This window comes from Varanus komodoensis, unplaced genomic scaffold (assembly GCF_004798865.1).
Source record: "Varanus komodoensis strain SLA01 unplaced genomic scaffold, ASM479886v1 scaffold7_3, whole genome shotgun sequence".
NCBI classification, from domain to species: Eukaryota; Metazoa; Chordata; class Lepidosauria; order Squamata; family Varanidae; genus Varanus; species Varanus komodoensis.
The window spans coordinates 11,350,508-11,369,428 of NW_025336480.1; the positions used below are offsets into that span (position 1 = coordinate 11,350,508).

Below are 18,921 nucleotides of genomic sequence, written 5' to 3' on the forward strand. Positions count from 1 at the left end.
GGCTGACAAGCTAACTGCAGTCATAAAGCTGCCCATGACTTCTGGATGGCTTGTCAGCTACACCAACAGCCCACCAGCTCTGAACTGCACATAATGAGGAATTTTGGCATGCCACCACTCCACTCTGAATGGTCAAAGTGAGAACACCATTCAGGACAAGAAACCCTGCAGTTGGCTTCCTGCTAGGTGAAACCGGGCCAGTGGATTTGTTGGATTATATCCAGGATTGATGTGATCGCTTGGCACATTCACAGGAGCTTGTTCATTGGCCCACTTTGCTTTCAAGTGTCCAACCACGTCCCTCTGTTACTCAGGGCAGAGGTGGGCAGGCTGGTTCCCTCTGGATAATGTGGGCGACAACTCCTGTCAGCTGCAACCACCATGGCCTGTGGTCAGGGATTGTGGGAACTGTAGTGTCCAGACTGGAAGGCCTGGCAAGGGTTTCCCCATGGTTGACAGCTGAAGCTGTGGGAAACTTGAGCCTCGGCTTCCCAAGGCTTCGTATGCCAATGGTTTATCCTGCCTCTCACTGTCTCCTTGGTGTTTTCTTCTTCAGGTTTTTCGTACTGATCTGATAACAGCTATGAAGATTCCAGATTCTTATCAGTTGAGCCCAGATGAATACTACATCCTTGCTGATCCCTGGAGGCAAGAGTGGGAGAAAGGGGTTCAGGTGCCAGCAAATACAGAAACAATCCCAGAACCAATGGTTAGGTAAGCAAGCCTGATCCTTTTCTTCTGGTAGCCATTTTCTTTGCCTCAGAAGGGCAGAGTCCAGTGCCATGCTCTGCATGTATGTTTCCAAAGGAGCTTCCAAAATCATTAAGAAAAACTGGCAATTTAATTTGGTTGACTGTGATAATAGAATTATCTCAGTTGTACAGCATGATTTGAGGGAGCTAATGCTTCCTATCAGGATGTGAAAAGAATCCAGATTTGCAATACCACACAGCATCCTAAGGCAGCCACTGTGGTCCCAAGAATTCTGCGACAGTCGCTATCAGCAATTTTGCTGCATCCTGCAAGCAAGCAACCCAAACACATTTTCCTGCCACTTAGTGCTGCGGTTCTGGGAAGCTGCCATTTTAATTTCCCAGAATACACCTGACATAGCATTGTTCCAAGGCATTATGGGAAATGAAAAAAAGCAGATGGTCAGTTCTTGGTTGCCTGAGTGTTGTCGCTTGGTAAGCCTTTTTGTGGGTGGGCAGTGTTCTAAGAGGGAAAACACCTTAGAGCACCGAGCTTGGAGCCAGCCTGGAATGCCTGCTTGCTGTTTCTAGGAAGATCTGACCACTCCCTTCCCAAAGCATTGAGTTCAAGACTGTTTGAGGAGACAAAGTCAGTCTGCCTGCTGCTTTGGCTGCCTTAGGCTCGGAGCTGGAAGGTGAAAGCAGCTGTTAACCTATCTGTGATGCCCTCAGGATGGCATCAGTCCCTGATGTCATTATCGTGGCTGCAGCAGAAATGGGCTTGCAAGTGGGCCATAATGACTCAAAGATACTGGGGGTATTGAGTGTGTGTTACATTTGCCTGAAAATGTACCCTGCATTAGAGGGACACTAAAGCATTGCTTGTTGCAGACAATCTGAATGCACTGGGCACCCAGAAGCCAGCTGATAGCCAGTTAAGGAAAGTCACCTGCAAGTTCAGGCTGTGTTCCATTGGAGCCATTGAGGGGGCTGCTTTTCCAGACTCCAGCAGTATGTTTCACTCTTCTGCTCCTGCTGATTCAGATGACTCATGTAGTTGATCACAGAAGAACAAGGAAGTCAGAAAGGATATCCCAAAGAATGTTCTCACGATAGGATCTCAGGTGGCAAATGGCTGTCCTGTTCCACAAGCACATAAAGCAGAAGAGACAGAAGCATCTTCTGATAAGAGGACTCAGCCCTACTGCTGTCATAGTTTTTAATGTAGGGCTACTTACCATTAATGTAGTAAGTTTTTAATGTAGGTGCTGGAGGAAAGCGTAGCATATACCCTGGATCAGCAAACAAACAAATCCTAGATCAAATCAAGCCTGAAGTTTCCTTAGAAGCAAAAATGAGAAAACTGGGGCTGTCGTACCTTGAGCACATCATGAGAAAGCAAAACTCCCTGGAGAAGACAGCCCTGCTAGGGAAAGTAGAAGGGAGAAGCAAAAAAGGAAGACTAAATATGAGACAGATTGACTCCATAACGGGAGCCACTGTCTTGAATTTACAAGCGCCGAACAAGGCTTTCGTGGTTAGGGCATTTTGGAGAGGTTTCATACAGGAGATATGGTGGAGTTACACATAACAGCTGGGCTACTTGAAACACCCAGAATGGGCTTCACCCTGAGTATGCAACCTCAGGGAAAACATGGACGAAATCCATGGGTGCAGCTGCAGCACCCTGGAAGTGATTTTGTTCATGGCATTGCTCTGCCCCAGGGGCTTCACTTGCCACTAATCTGTGGCCATTCATCTCCATGGACATCCTGTGAGTGGCACTTCCTGTTCTCCACAGCAGCTGTTCCCAGAGAGCCTGGCGCCTTCTGGATGTTTCAGACAGCAGCTCCTGTCTTGCCTGACCCTTTGCTATGCTGACTGCTACTGAGAGCCGAAGTCCGAAACATCTGACGGGTACCAGGCTGGGGAAGGCTTTTAAGATAATGGCACATTTAAAGGTGGTGGTTAGCATTAAAGGGTGTGTGGGGGTGCATCCCTGACTTTCTTTTTCTCTGATCTGTCTATAGAATAGATTTTTATAGCTTGATGTTGTGACAATGTAGCCTGATGTGAAAGAATACCATACTTAGTTTAAATAAAGGTTAGTGATTCTACAAAGGAATGCTGGTAGAGGAGGCCCTAAGCCCAAATCTCCCATTTCTTAGCATTGTTATCACTGTCCTCTTCATAAATTATCAACCCTAAATGGAGAGTTTCCTATTTAAATTAATTCAGAGCATCTCTTGAACATGACATACAACAGAAGTGACTGACAGCATTCAAGCAGGCCCTGGCCCATCATATTCCTGTCTCTGCTTTTTATGGTTTTTTTTTCCTTGTGGTTTTCAAGTCAACTTTGATAACAGTTACAAAGATCTTGGGGGCTGTCTGAATTTAAAAGATGTTACATATCATTCTGGAGGCCACTGCTAATCTGCAAAAATAAATGCACTGACAGAACTCAGGAGAGTTTTAAGCGCATTAAGGTGTTTTCAGATTTCATGCAGGAAATTCCAGCCCCCCCTCCCCCGCCCCTTCAAAGGATGGAAATACTTCAGTTAAGTCAATAACTGCCTCAAGCACAGCTTGTCCGGCAGTGACAGCAGCAACAGCTGTTGGTGGAGGAAAGTTATGAAATAAACTTTTGTGCACTCATCTCCTTCCATAAGGGTAGGGGGAGAAAAGGAAAGGGAAAACAACAGAAGTTTGATGAGGAACCTGAATGCAGAAATAGAAAAAACCTGAACACAAACAATAAAAAAGGAATTTCAAACTGAGCTTGATGCTTAAAGAAAGGCTGGGTGGAATATCTATTTTTACCAACTTTGATACACAGCCACAGTCTGTAGTCATAAATGCCCTGCTCCAGAGCTGAAGGTTGATTTTGGTGCCGTGTCAAGATGAAAAGTGATAGCTTGGCGTTGCCTAGGCTGGAGATGCCTATTTAAAGCCAGGCTAAACGGATTCACATTTTTGCAAGTAGGCTTTGCAGGCAGGCAGTTTGTTTAGCGTGATCTGCTCTTTCACCCCACTAAGGTGGCTGGTCACTGCGCAGCACAGAAGCAGGCATCCAGAAACCCACAGAAATTCAGGCTTAGCCATGCCCAGCTCCCTGCTGGAGGTGCAGTGGAAACTTGCCACAGGGTGCAGCGTTGACTCGGGGGCTCTGCGGCAGTGCTCCATCGAGGAAGAACATTCTCTTGTGATATCAGAAGGGTTTCTTTAGGTGGGGAAATGCATGCTTTCATAGGTGACTAGCAGTTTAGGCCTTTGTCCTGTTTTTTGAATTCACAAATGACTTATGTGTGAGGAATTTGCTTTGGGGGGGTGAGAATCTGTTGGATTCTCTGGCCTCCCTGTACTCAGGAACAAAATGCTGATGCAGGAGTCAATAATGCACTATATTTAGGAAGCCATACCCTTGGAATAGGCTGCAGGTACAAGTATTAAGTCTGTATCTGAGTTACTACAGATCTGGAATCCCATCTAATTTAGAGGTGGAGGAGATTGTCATTTCTTGTGGTTAAACAGTTGGTCAGCCCACTGCCAATGTCCAGTGATCTCCCAGTTTATCCAAGTGTAATTTTTGCCTCCACCATGCCACTCTTCCCCACGTCTGCTGCATTCCTTCGGTCGGGTCAACTGGTTGCTGAGGGAAGCTTTTGGAATCTTTTGCTATCATCAGTTCATCTGCTCCCAAATTGATACCAATTTTATCATATACAAATCAGGAGCGTCTGTGGAATTTCTGCCTGTCATGCCTCTTTCACACTGTCTGTAGAGAGGGTTCCAGTAGGCTTCATCTCCCCCTCCCCTCCCCTCCCCGCCCCCCAATTCATCCTTACTCAGCCATCTGCACAGTGGGAGCACAGCTTCATTCTAAATGTAAATAGAGATGGAAACCACAGCTTCCTGTATCAGCAAAGCAGGTGCATCTAAAGAGCCCAGAACTTCCTGTTATGTGACCAGTTTGGTTTGTGAGTCCACAGAAATGTTTTAAGGCAGCTCATCTCCCATTTAGGTTTCAAAACTAGGACTCACTTTTCAAGAGAACGAATCAACTTGGAAGTCTGTTAAGGTACCACTGAATTGTGTTTTTAAGAGCTGATGAAATAGCCACTGTATCTTGCATAAATGTTTGCAATTAGTGCAGGGCAATAAAAAATCAGGACTGTGAGGTATAAATAACCATACTGCTGGATGTCTTTATGGCAGCAAACAGGAAGGAGGGACAGGAGATGTATGCATGCATTGTTCCTTCTTTGAGTTCCCCAGGGGCATAACCATTTGTCCAGGTGTTTTCCACTTTCTGTCATGTGCTAGAAGATAGTCCCATGCAAAAGGGGAAGGTTGATTACAGAGACAGGGTTTATGACCTCAGGCTGCAAACAACACTTCGCACATTTTGCTTTGTGACAGAAAGCATGCACCCTCAGTGTCCTGTATACGTGAGACTCCAGGAGGGTGTCTCCATTTTGTTCAAAAGCAAGGATCAAATACAACTGTTTACTGTTGGATGAAGATATCAGACCCCTCTGAAAGATTCTTTCAGATGTTATGAAGTCAGCCTTAGGTAGCTAAGGTTAGAACAGCTGTAGGCAGACTCTGTGATGTCTGGATTTGCTCCCCCTGTCACTCAGAGAGGAAGCAGCTGCATAGTTGGCCCTAGAACATCGCTCCATCTTCCCCCCAAAAATATCCCAAGCCAGTTCCATGTTCAGGCATGAGCAAGTGCTGCAAGACTTCTTAAAGCTCTCTACATTTAATAAATGGGTACATTATTTGGATAGACCTTGGAAAAGGAGGGATTATGACAGAGAGCCATTGTGATGCAGCAGTTAAGAGCATGGGACTGGGACTCAGGCGTTCTAGTCCCTGCTCAGTCCTGGAGCGCGCGGGGTTACTTTAGGCTGGTCACAGACTCTTACCCCAACCTACCCCACAGCATTGTTGTGAGGGTAAGATTGACAGGAAGGGAACTATGTAAGCTAATTTGAGTTCCTTGAAAGAAAAAAAGGCAAGATATAGCTATAATAAATAAATTTGACTTCTGATAGAGGACACAGTATTGGTATCTTAGTGGTGGAGCACCTACCCTGCATGCACAAGGTCCCAGGTTCCATGCCTGGCTTCTCCAGAAAGAGCAAGGAAAGACTCCTACCTAAAATCCTAAGGAGCTGCTACCAGTCAGTGTAGACAACACTGGGCTCGATGGATCAAGAGTCTCGCTCAGTATAAGGGCAGCATCCTCTCTTCCTTATGATAACTCCCATACCTCCAAGCATTGGCTCCCTTCTCCTCCTGGAATCCTCCCCTACATGGTATAAGTATCTGGGGAGGCCCTTGTGGTCACTGAGGCGGAAGGTGGTAGAAATGGGTGATCCATGGTACCTATAAACGAACAGAGTAAACGACCTGTTATCAGATACTTCCAGTGCATCATCTGGAATCTCAGACTGGGGTGATTTTCTTCTTCTTGCCATTTATGTTTCCATTTCTTCTGGTATGCAGCGGAGGACTTGCTCAAATGAAATGGCAATTGCACCCTCTTTAAGGTCGGATTGTAACAGAGCAGCCTCTGAGAACATGAAAATGAAGGCGAGGGGGTTTAGGCGGCAAGGAAATGAATGCCCTGTGTTCTGTTGTGCTAATGCTGTCGCTCTTGACAGTGATTTACATTTGAAATTCCTAGAGGGGAAAAGAGCCATGCAGAGGTCTGGAAGCCACAAATGGAGGCAACAGAACATCATGACACATTTAGGAAATCATTCCACTGCATTCCATAGACAAATCATCTTCAGTTAACAAATGTTTAGATAATGAATGGATAGTTTTTCCTGGGAGGGGAAAACGGAAGCAAGATAGTATCTCTGCCTGTTTCTGGCTGTCAAGGGAAAGATTTTTTTTGCCTTTCATTTTCCAACTGGAGAATCACACACCACCCTTGTGCTTCCTTGATGGCTGTAGGTGTGCATGTCCCGAGCTGAAAATCAGGTTCTGGAATGATTTCTTGGGTTCTTGAGTAGCAAATCTACAGAGAAAAAAGGCAGAAAGGTTGCATTCAATGCTTATTTCTCAGGAAAAGAAAGAGAAATAATGGAAATCAAAGTTCAAGACATAACATTGCTTGCTGAATGCAAGGGAGGAGGTGCATTCTTGATGGATTAGTCTGATTTGTGCCTTTCTGATCTGGTCACATCCTTCCTTGCTGTGCATTCGTGTTGCTTCTCTGACCTGACAAAATTTAGGCATTCGAGTGTGTGTGTCTTGCACCACAGTTTTTGGAAAGCAGGATTTGAAGGCCTTCTTCTTCGCACGGCTGTGGTAGCTTTCCAGAGGAGGGAGCTGCTGACTGGCTCTCACTTGCAGTGTGGCATCTCTGTGAAAGACGGATATTGGAGTCACAGGCTCTGTGGGGGTCAACTGATGTAAGAAGGCTATTCAGCTCCACCTGAAGTGATCAAGCAGCCTTCACCACCCTTGGCTGCTGTGCCGTTCATGGTGCCAGCTGCACATTGTCCATCCATCTCTGCTGAAAGTTGCTTTACTTTATTCAGAAGTGCATAAGCTAATATTCAGATAGCTACAGCTTGAATGAAATTGAATTACTTAAAGCCAAGGGAAGACACCACAGCTCAGTGCAATTGTTATTCCAACAATCCCTTGCATACCTGAGAGCCCAGCCTCAGTCTCTGGCTTCTCCAGTGAAAAAGGGTTCTGGTATCAGTCCTGGGAAGTATATCTATTTAAGGCTTTGGAGAGGTAGATGGGCCATTGGTCCTACTCAGTATAATGCTTTTGTGTGTGAACATTAGCAGGAAATGTTCAATTAGCAAATCCTATCTGCCCATCAGGAATTAAAGCAGCTTTGGCTTAAGCAGGTGATAACCATGTTTCCCTCATTTGGAAAAATATAGGGACAGAATTCAAATTGTGTTGCAAAATCTGCTGAAATTTCCTGGCTGTGCCTTTTCTCTGAATAGTGTGGGTGTCATACAGATTTGTACTTAAGTGTGTTCGGGTCACTGAGCAACTGTGCTTAATGAATACTTGCACTAGACATGGTTATTCCAACAATACGAGCAAAAGTACATCCTAAACAGGGATTCGTGATGGGACCTTTTATCTGGGAGTCACAGAAATTGAAATTGGTTTCCTCTGCAATTCTTGGATCTTCCATTAGTATACAGTGATCTGTTTAGAATGTCACAATGAAACATGGTTTTTTCATGATGAAAATGAGTAACAGTAAGCACCAGCCTCACATGCTCTCCCTCATCTACTGCACCTATGGAGAGGAGTTCTAAAGCCGTTTGCTTCCATTCTTGGAACACACAAACCCAAGAAACTGTGGTTTATTTTAACTATGTTTTCTTTTTGAAACAAACCAGCTTTAACCCATGGTTTATGATGATTTTGGTGTGTTTTAGCAATCCATAGATAAGAATAACTGCGGCTAGGCCTCAGATGTTACCTACATTCTGGTTAATCAAAAATGAAAACAAAAGCTGCTGATTGCCTCCTCATGACTGTGCCAGAAGGGAGAGCATGGGCTCATTGCTTGCTGAGGTGTGTTCCCATCATGGTAAACCATGATTTGTAATAGCGTATGAACAGCCTGTTGGGTTTTCTGTCAGTTTACACACAGCGGGGGGGGGGGGGGGGCAGGGGGAGAAAGAAGAGACTTTTTCATGGGCTGTTTTCTCAAATATTTTTGTTTGATCTTATACTCTTCATTTGAATAAAAAGAAGGCCTTTGGAATGGAAGGGGATGGAATAACATGCATCAAGTTCACTGTGCTTGGTAGTCAGCCATTATTTGTGGTAACTTCAGACCCTGACTCTGCCTGTAGTCCTGTTGACACATGGCATGAATGTCAGAGGAGCGGATGTGAGACGCTTGCTTGGTGTGGTTGGGTTGAGAGACACCCACAAGCAACAACCATCTAATCTTCTGAGTGTTTCCTGTCTAAACCAAGGTGCAAGGTAGTGCATGACCATGTCCTTTCACCAATTCCAGGAACTAGCGCTGGAGTCATGGTCTCTTTCTGTAAAGCACAGTAGAACTTCCCCTCCACGCCCCAAAGGCCAACAAGAAGTAAGAGAACAATCCCTCCTGCAGCCTCACCATTGCTGTGGGCACCGCTCTGCCCCGTACTTGTGATGGCCACCAAAGCAGATGCAAAGATGAGTACGGACATGTTGATTCTTGGTGGAGATTCCATTGAAGAACTATGAACACAGGCCAGCTGGTATTAAAGTACAAAAATCCCATTGATTTCAATGGGAACTAATGAAAAACTGGCCTGACTTAGTTGTTGAAACCAAAGGATTATGTTCAGTTTAATAGTTAAACACTAATTAGTGATACTAGTGCAAATTCTTGCAAGTAAATTATGCATGTGCTCGTACACACACACACAGAAGACTTCTTGCGCCTTTTAAACTTGTTCACCTTTTAAAAGGTTTCTCAGAGTATCATTTTCTTAAGCATGCTTATTTAAAAGCTGCTCTCACTGAACTTATTCCCCAGTAAATGAGCACCAGCCTCCAGGTTGGATTCCCTTATAGCATATTGAAATTATTTCCAGAAATTCCTCTTCTCTGTAGAGCTGTACAAATGGCACCATATTTTTTTAACGGTAATGTAAACTTCTTGCCCAAATTCACCTCTTTTTACTATAGTTTCATTAAAATTTTTATGGGGCAGATTTCTGACCAGCTGTACAGCCTTGGAAACACCTAGCAGACACATGAGTGTACGAACAACTACACACACACACACAACTATACACAGTTCCTGTTGTGCTTTAATAGGTAGTTGCAAATGAATGGGTATCTGTTTTCATTACTGAAATAATTCTGGAAACATTCTGCTGCTAAGATAATTAATCCCAGTCGGTTTAATGTTAGTGAATATGCTGGTTCAAGCCTGCAGATCACCCTTGTGCTCTGCCGTGCTAAACAGAGGCCACCAGCCATGCATGTCAGGCCACCAGGGGCTCAATAATTTAAGAAACAGCATCCTTGCCTAGGATTGCAAAGAGCTGTCAAGCATCTGTCAGACCCCAGTTCTTGGCTGGTGGGCCCTGTGAATTGTATGTCGCACAGGCTTGCTCTGAACCGAACTCTTAACTGAACAACAGCACGTCTTCCCCAGCTCAGTGATCTTCTGCTTAGGAAAAGCATTCAGGTGGGCAGTTGTGCAATTCCAAGATGTGAATGGCTTCATCTGATTGACACGTGAGCAACCTGCTTTCTGTGTTTAGAAATTTGCTGCTGGTGGTTTGTGGCCAGAAGAGAACTCCGTCAGGCCAAGTTGGTTCTGTTGGTGAGTCTATAGCAATGCTTTCCTCACTCCAACAGGGAATTGTCCGTTCTTTCTGGATGGTCCACAGTTCTTGCCTGGATAATTTTATCAGGATGCATAGCACTATTTAGATTGTGGCGCTTTAGAAGCATTGTAAGACTTCTGCTGTTTTGGAAAAGCTTTCCTCAGGTGCTGCAGAGGTGGCAGTCATATTAGAAATAAGTTCCACATCACCAGTAGAAGCCAGGTGTTGGTGGCAAACAAAATAAAGGATAAGAAAGAAGACTGAACGTGCTGTGAAAAGATTTTGGCTACTTTTGCCCGAAAAACTGATTGGCTATGGAAGGAAGTCCCAGAGGGCATAGTTCTTGAAACCCCTGGATCTACCCAGGGCTAGATCATTAAAAGACAACAAGGCTTCCTGGACCCCTTGGACTTCCTGAAAACCCTTGAACATTTCCAATGGGTTTTATTTATCCTAAGTAGAAGTTCTTTGGGAAAGGAACCATTAAGAGAAAAAACATGGCTAGCTATATGATCTATGGGTTCTCCTTCGTGGTCTCTGTGCATCACACATACAGGCCCTGCATGCATGCACGCAGCTGATCCAGGAATCTTCCAAAGATGATTAATTAGTACTCCCCAGGCACGCCCAGTGTGCAGGTTGGAGCTTCCCCCCGCCCCCCAGACCCCAGTTCTTCTTCCAAATGCGTTTCACCGTAGCAGTTAAAGCCGAGTAATAGGCTTTCTTGAAGGAAAAGTCAGAGTGACTTCACACATCACAGTAATAAAACAAAAGAAGCCCTATTTGGGCATCCAGAATCTCTGTAGAATTGGCTCCCAGGAAGGAGTAGCACTGCAGCCCTGCCTTTTCCTGCATATCTCTGACACTCTGTACTTGTGCAGGATGACAGTCTGAAGCTCTGTGGATGATGAAGATTAAGATCCACGTGATTAAGAACCCTGCGAAACTGGAGATTTAGTAATAGAGAGATCATTAGAGTACTGTAGTCTAGATAGCATGACTGCATGGCTAACAGAAGCAACGTCTGTCCTCTCCTATTGCCATTTGAGCTTCTCCTGTTGACATAGAGCCCAGGAGGACTCTCAAACTACATACTTGGACTTTCAGGGAGAATGTAGCTCCATCTAAGTAGTAAACCCCTGTGAACAGTCAGCTTCATCTTGTCTGCTTGAACTCTCAACTTGTTCTCCCTCATGAGGACAAGCCCCTGAACTGCCTCCAGCCTCTGGTTTAACAGCCTATCCAGGTAGAACTGATACTGATTGCATCTGCATACTGATTACACTTTAACCCAAACCACTGCTAACTTAACCCAGCGGTTTGCTTGTTTGTTTTTTAATGTAGATGCTAAAAGGGCATGGGAGACAAGACAGAACCTTGTGAAATCCAGAGAGATACTGTGGTGATGGTATTGAAAGCTGACTGAGAGGTCCAGGAGAACAAATAGGTTAAGAATCCCTTGTACATTTCTTAGAATAAGTCATCCACCAGACCTCTTTCTAGCCCCCAATTGGGTCTTACACTGGGTTGCAGTAATTTAAATGATTAATACCATCCACCACTGCCTGGAGTTGAAAAGCTATCCTTTCCCCTAATTATTGCCCAGGAATGGTACAATTAGACACTGAGCAATATGGCCAATGTAGCAGCAGAATCTCAGTCCTGTTTCCAGTTCCTAAAATCAGTTATAGACACCCAAAGCTTGCTGGCTATTTGATAGGATAGGTGATCAGAGAAATAGAACCCTTATGGACTGAGGCAACTCCATGCCCCTCCTGTATTGGACAAGAAATCCTGGATAAAACATTTGGAAGAGATTAACTCCTGCTTCTTAGTCCAATCAGGTCCTGGTGATACAGGCCAGGTCAGTAGGCTCTTACATAATTAGATCAGAAATGAAATATTCCACCCCATTAATTTGTCTGGCATTGATCAACATCACCCACAGAGTAGAGAAGATCAAAGTATCCTCTTCTTAAGGCTCTCCCAACTTCTTTCTTCCAATAGGCAGTTGTGCAGTTGTCTCTGTTGTGGCCCCAGTCTAAGAGATCCAGGGAAAGAGCCCTTCAGCTCTTGACTTTGGCTTGTGCCAAAGACTTGCACCTCTGATTCAGCCCAATCAGAGTGGTAAACCTCTATATGCATTTACTGTGTACATACAAATACATAATTGGTATATCAGAAATCCAGTATACGATTGCTTCTATATGTCGGATATAATTGAACATTACTAATATTTACCATGCAGTGAGTTTTCCTTTTGCCAAATGGACCCCTCACTTCAAAAATCTGTCTTTTGTTTTTATTGGAATAAAGCCAATCTTTACTTGTTGCTTATTGGCTTGATTCAATTTGTGCCTAGAAACCATTTCATGAAATACTGAAAAAGTTCTTCAAATCTCTTGTGTTTTAATAATTATACCTGGGAGACATTGCTGTCAGTTGTGAGTCATGAGTGCTTGCTTGCATCCTCAAGGTCTCCGTTTTAGTCTACATGGCAGTTATCTTCTGGATATTGGGCTGGATTTCAAACTTAAATAATTCATTTGTTCAGCCTGTCAAATTTTGCTAGAAATGTTAAAAGTGAGAAAGGCATGAACATTAACACTCTGGACTTATCTAGTCAGTTGTGTATGAGGCTCTTTTAACACAGTGATAAACAGCTTGGGATCTATTTTAGAAAAGCTATCTACTGGATGGCTGTTAAGTCTTCCTCAGTTTTTAATTGACAGTTTCTTTTAAACCCAGTTTCTTTTAAATCTGTGTTAATAGACCTTCAGAGAACGTCTTCCAGAACAGATTTTCTGTGGAATTTTCGGCTCTACATAGAAAAATGACAGTGCTGCATGCATCTATATTTTTTTGTGAAGTAGCAACGCATACTGGGTTTTGTAGCATTTTTGTGTCAATCGAAAGAAGGAGGTACATGACCAGAGGGAATAGTGTGCAATCAAGTCAACTGGATGCATCACAGTTATTTTAGAAACTTCTGTTCTCATTAAAAATAAAATTGTGGTGTGGTTATTGTTGTTTGATTAGGGTTTTTTGCAGGGGGGTGTTGCATATGAAGTGACGTGGTGTGATATCATCAATTTGTATTACATTTTGCCTTCCAGTAGGAAACCTAAAGCATCTAACAAATTTTCAGTTCAAGATTTAAACACCACGTGAATTAATAAATGCAAGATCCATGAGGAAAACCCACAAATCCATGGATAATAAAATGTAATATTTTGTATTTGCATAATAAAATGCAGTGTTTGACCAAAATGATGCATGTGTGTCCCACTTTCAATAGCCAATATCTGAAACTGTTTGGATGTACCATTAAAAGGAACACGTTCATCCTGGAGTCGAGAGAAACTAAAAGAAAAACTAGGCATAACCAATTAAAACATAATTGAATGGAACATAGAAAGTCAACATACCCTGAAATGCTCTCATGTCGGACTGGCTGTGTCACCCCAGGTCAATACAGAGAGAGCCAAAAGGGGGGGTGGGGGAGATGACGGTGGTGGCGGCAGTGGCGGGCTGTCGTCAGCAGTGGATGGGACTGTGTTGAGTCCAGCTTGGATTCTATTCTCAGGGCTGTGTTGACACATTTCCTCCAGGCTGGAGGGCAGGCACAATTGCAGGCAGGTGAACTTCAGGCAGGTGAACTTCAGAATCCATGGGTCTCCTCAAGAGGAAAGAGCAGTGGGAGGACATAATTTCTCACACCATTCCCACTGCTAGTGCGACTGCTGCTATGGTTAGATTCTAGGAAAGAGTTTCTTGGAACCAAGTTAAAACTATCCTATTTGAATATGTCATTTGGCACAGATGATTTAAACTATGATACTATATTGGCCACAGAAATAAGCAAAGTTTACTGGGGTACATGTGATAACAATGAAAACTCCTTTGCTCCAGGGTGAGCCCGTGGCAGGCTCGCTGGAAGTAGCAGAATGGCTTAACACTGAAACCAGGGAAAGAAAAGTCGGAACCCTTGTTTTCTGACTCATTGCCATAGGCGTTGTTCACTGTGGCTTCCATGGGTTGGGAACCGTAATGGTAGAGTTTTAAGTTTCATTGCTCTGATGCAGTGGCTGAAGTGCTGGGACCCTGTGAGCGATCCAGACTGAAATCCCTGCTGAGCTGCAAAGCTCACTGGGTGACCCCAGGCCAAGTTATGTCTTTCAGTTTAGGGTTCCTGGGCCATGAACATAGTGCTGTGGATTCTTCTGACCTGAAGTCACGTGGCAGGGAAAGAAGAGAGACAGGCAGGGCCATTTGCACAGTGCTTTTCCAATTGCTTGTCAAGAGCAAATTTATGGCTTGCTAGTGCATAAAAGACACACAGTGGAAGATCCCATGTATCCTTTCTGTGTCTTGGCAAGAATGGCAGAGGAGCAGAAAGGAAGTGGGACAAGCCTGAGGTCAGCTCCCATTCACTGTTTATAGAGACTGGGAATACGTAATTTGAACCTCCTCAAATACAGCAGCAACTGAGAAAAGTATTGCTCTAGATGGGGCCCCTCGGTAGATCTGAAAGTGTCCCAGGTCAAGTGGTATTTCTCTTGCAGGGGGCAATAGATCCCAGCTCACTCGCGCGCGCGCGCGCGCGCTCTCTCTCTCTCTCTCTCTCTCTCTCTCTCTCTCTCTCTCTCTCTCAAAAGAAGGATAAGGTTTCTAGCACATTGTTAATTTCAGTGTAATGAGCTAGCTTATATTTGAGAACTGGTATGAGTGATGCCAAAAGTGCATGAATATAAGCTTTGAAAGGGAGATGGATCGAGCAACACTGGAACCAAATTACAAACATGAAAGCATCTGGAATTATTTATCTGCTTATCGAAGCCACATAGCATTTTCAAAATTGACCCAGAAATGAAAACAGATACATGTTCATTTGCACCCATCAGTTAAAACGGCAATATAAAAGGTTTTGTACCCCTATCAAGAAGATGATATTATATTGATACAGTGCATATCTTAATGGCATGGTTGCACACAGAATAGAGTTGGGAAGATTACCACTGAAGGATGATAATGTCCCCTTGGTACATGACAGCTAGGGCCCATGTAGTTATTGGTTGGTAATGGACAAATGGCTCTGGATGCCCACCAAAAAGCTGATGGATCTCATGGGAAAGCCCATTACAACAAACAATAAATTGCTCAGCGCTGTCCTACTTGGATCTAGAATGTGCAAAATCATATCATGACCCAGCAAATGCATTTCTTGTGCAGAAACTGGTTATGTATGTGAGGCGCTCTTTGGGGCATTCTGCCCAAAGGGTTGTGTGAAGAAACATGCATCCAGCTTGATTTAATCTACAGTATTCATGTAGGAAGAAAGGTTTATCTAAGGCACAATGGTCCCCTATTGTCAAGGCGTGGGACCAGTCTTCAAGCAAGGATTCTCACCTTGTTTCATTTCTCCTTGTCACACTCCTGACTCTGCCTAATTTTCTCCCTTGGGTTCATAGCATCACAACAATGCAACATCAAACTGGCAAAATCCTAGTGTATCTGCTCCATTGTCTTAAACGTACAAGGACACTTAAAAGCAATCTTATCTTCATTCATTCAGCCCTCCTTAACCCAAAGCCCTCTGGGTGTTTTGGACTTCAGCTGCAATCAGCCTGAGATAGCAAAGCTAATTGTCAAGAAACTGGAGTTGTAGTCCAGTTCTGGAGGACCCACAATTCTACTCCCTGCCTTCCTTTGTACGCCCTGATATCTGAACCTTACGTTCTTGAATTTGTAACTCTTGATGGATGCTCTAAATTGCTTTACCTTTTTTTAAAAAAAGAACAGCTGAAGCTATCAGAAAATGAAAACATCCTTTTTACATTGCACTGTACATTATTTTTTAACTTGTGGTATTTTTGTGAAAGCATTCCCCAGTGAATCTAGGTGGCAGTAATAACAATGTGAACATCCATTGAAGACTGTTGGCAGAAATATATTCCCTCTGACTTTCATAAGCTGATTTATTTATGGACACTGGCTGAGAATACTTTAGATTGGAATGTAGGTAAAGAGTAGATGACGGACTAAAGCCCTTGCCATCATAAAATTAAGGATTTACATAAGGGAATTGTTATATGGGGTGATATTTCATGCTGATCTGGCACATTAAAGAGGGACAGCTTTGGGATATAAAATAAGAAAATGCACTCGCTCCTGTTGGATAGCATCCATAATATGGAAAAGATAATGCTCAGAAGTTTACTGAACAATATTTTAACCAAGTATCACTTTCATGGTTTATCTATCATTCTCTTGGCTCATTCTTTCTAAGACCCAGTTTGCACATCATGGCAATCCACTATTTAAGGAAAGGAGTGAGTGAGTATGTTGGCTCCTGGCCAGGCCCCCACTCTGCTGAATGGTCCTAGAGATGCTCTGCACCTGGATTGCTGGCCATGATCTTCAAACCCGGAAGTGTGGGTTGTGAGAAATGAGCAAGCTACCTTGGTCATCCATGGTTTGTTTCCTTTCCAGTCATCCACAATTCTAGGCTTTCATGGCATAGTTTGTTCAGTGCACTGGGAGTGGCCAGCAACTGGGAGCCAGCATGCTTCACTGACCACAACTCATGATTGCCCGAACCATGGATTGTTGTGACTTGCAAACTGAGGTTAAGTGCCTTTGCTGATTTCACCTGTTAGTCAGTGGCAAACTGGGATTGCTTTTTTATGGGAAGTAAAGGGAGTTTGGGCAATTACTAATTCACCAGCAGACATACCTAGATAAAACATTGTTGTGAATGTGTGTTTGCCACATTCATATTTTATGTTGGTATACTGCACTTTTTGCATATATCCTAAAATGTATGCACAAGGTCTCACCACCTGTGAGGACTAACGGGGACTGAGTTTGTTATACTGTTCTTTATATGATGTGTCTTGACGTGACTATAATGTAATGCGTAACCAGCACTGTCCACATATAGCTACAGTTAACCAGAAGTGATTATTGTAATTGCAGTGATTGAAGTTGCCTCAACTGCTTCAATCACCATTAAAAACCTGCATCAGTATTTGTAGATTCCTTGAGCCTCAACTTTCGTTCTCCACACAAATGCCTCTCCCGCATAGGACAGTCGTGGGGTAAAGATTGTGAAGCTCTGAAATAGCCGTTGGCTTCTGTTTGGATAGCACTATAGCTTTAGAGTGCATTCTTTCATAGTTAACTGTTAGTAAATCCATGCAATCAATCACCCTCAGTAAACTATATTATTTAGAAGGTGAAAGCAACAAAGCAATTCGGGAAGTAAGGAACCATTTCAGGGTGTTATGAAACAGCTCCAAGAGAAGAAAAGCTGCAGGTGGAAACAAATTGTGTTAAGAGAGAAAAGCTCTGGGTGGTGTGTTGGGGCAGATAACCAGTCAAATGGTCTATCTACTTCATGGCCTCATACTGTTGTACCCTCTTCTCAAAACACTCCTTGTTTGTTCTTTTAAGGTCTTGATTTCTGAATGGAGTGTAGCATGTTATTAGAACATTAACCCATATGTATGTCCAATTTCTAGGATCAGTGAGCATGCATGTCGCTCCTTCGTTGCCAACCTAGCAATTTCCATGCACCTATGACCCCCAGGTACATGGAGCAGCTTTTGAGAGCAAGTTGTGTCATAGTTGCTTAGCCATGGATTCCCCAGTTCTTTTCTTAATTTGTTATGACGCCAGTGAACAGCCAATGTAGAATGGAATCCCATTTGCCTGTATCACCTGGAACACATCAATTATATTAAAACAATCATTGTTTAGATGTATTTGCTGTTCGTGTTGATTTAGACAACACACAAAAACCCTTACTGCAGACAGAATTAACTAGCAAATGCAAGAGATCCAGGCAGACCCTGTGCTCAGTTCACTTTTTTTTCTGCTACAGGGAGCAGGAAAAGGTGTGGGAGAGAGCACACAGGTTCTAAACTCAATCTTGTCTCAGCGCATATCACCAGGGTAGGCAACCAGGTGCCCCTCTAGGTGTTTTAGGAGATAGCACAGAAGTTATGATCATTGATCGTGGGAGTTGTAGTCCAAAACATTTGGCTCAGTTTGTCAACTCTGCTATACAGAATCCTGGGGAGAAGTGATGTCTAAATATGACCTGAGCTATTAATTAAGTGTTGCTGCTTTCAGTTTTGGAAGAAAGCAAAGCCATGGCAAGTGTCTGGTTCCTTGAGTGAGTAGCACATACAATAAACCTGTTATAACCTGTTTTGGGGGCTGATATTGAGCCATAATTACCTGAGAATTGCTTCTGGGTCAAGTTCTCACGTATTTTGTCTTCAGTAGAACAAAACCCTAGGCATGTTAACTCAGAAATCCTACTGAGTTCAGTGGGGGTTACTCCCAAGCAAGTGCATGTACTGGTGCAATCAGTTCTTGGTGACCGAACTGGCAAGAGACTTCATTGTTTGCCAGTCCCCAGAGACCTGTTCAGCTACACGAGCAAAGCCAAGAAGCCTAACTTGCTCTATTTCTCTTCACTGTACAGTGACTATCCCATTTGCGATGTAGTAATAATAGTTTGTTTCTCACGTATCCTCCCCTACAGAGGTCAAGAAGATTTTGCTGTATGCACAGTTACTGGGGTAAAAGAGGACATGCATCTCTAATAAGTGTGTCAAAGAGGGAATGTCAGCAGGTGTGGCTTGTTATGGCGCCTGCCAAAATGTTGTCTTCTGCAAAGTAATCAATGGTGTAGACTTCTACTGGCTGCCTGTCTTATAAAACCTTGACTTGATTGCAGTCCTAAAAAGAGATAGAAGCATAGCTGGGCCACCAAGAACCATGGATTCAGGGACAGTATTCCCTGTTCTCTAGCCTCTCCCCCTTCAAATTCTGTAGTTTTATGTAAAATTATAGCATCCATGCAATGGTACTCACCAACA

At 43.6% G+C, this 18,921-nt stretch overlaps 1 protein-coding gene across 8 annotated transcripts in view; it reads left to right on the forward strand.

Moving 5' to 3' along the window:
• Nucleotides 1-18,921, forward strand: part of JADE2 (jade family PHD finger 2) — a 193,176-nt gene that overhangs the window by 55,214 nt on the left and 119,041 nt on the right. For 6 of the 8 annotated variants that reach the window (XM_044454220.1, XM_044454219.1, XM_044454218.1 and 3 more), the window contains exon 4: nt 557-714. In XM_044454220.1, coding sequence (XP_044310155.1) covers nt 557-714 — 158 coding nt within the window. Of the gene's footprint in view, nt 1-553; nt 715-2,148; nt 2,610-18,921 lie in introns of those variants that run through there. The other 2 variants (XM_044454222.1, XM_044454223.1) reach the window with 2 other exon arrangements.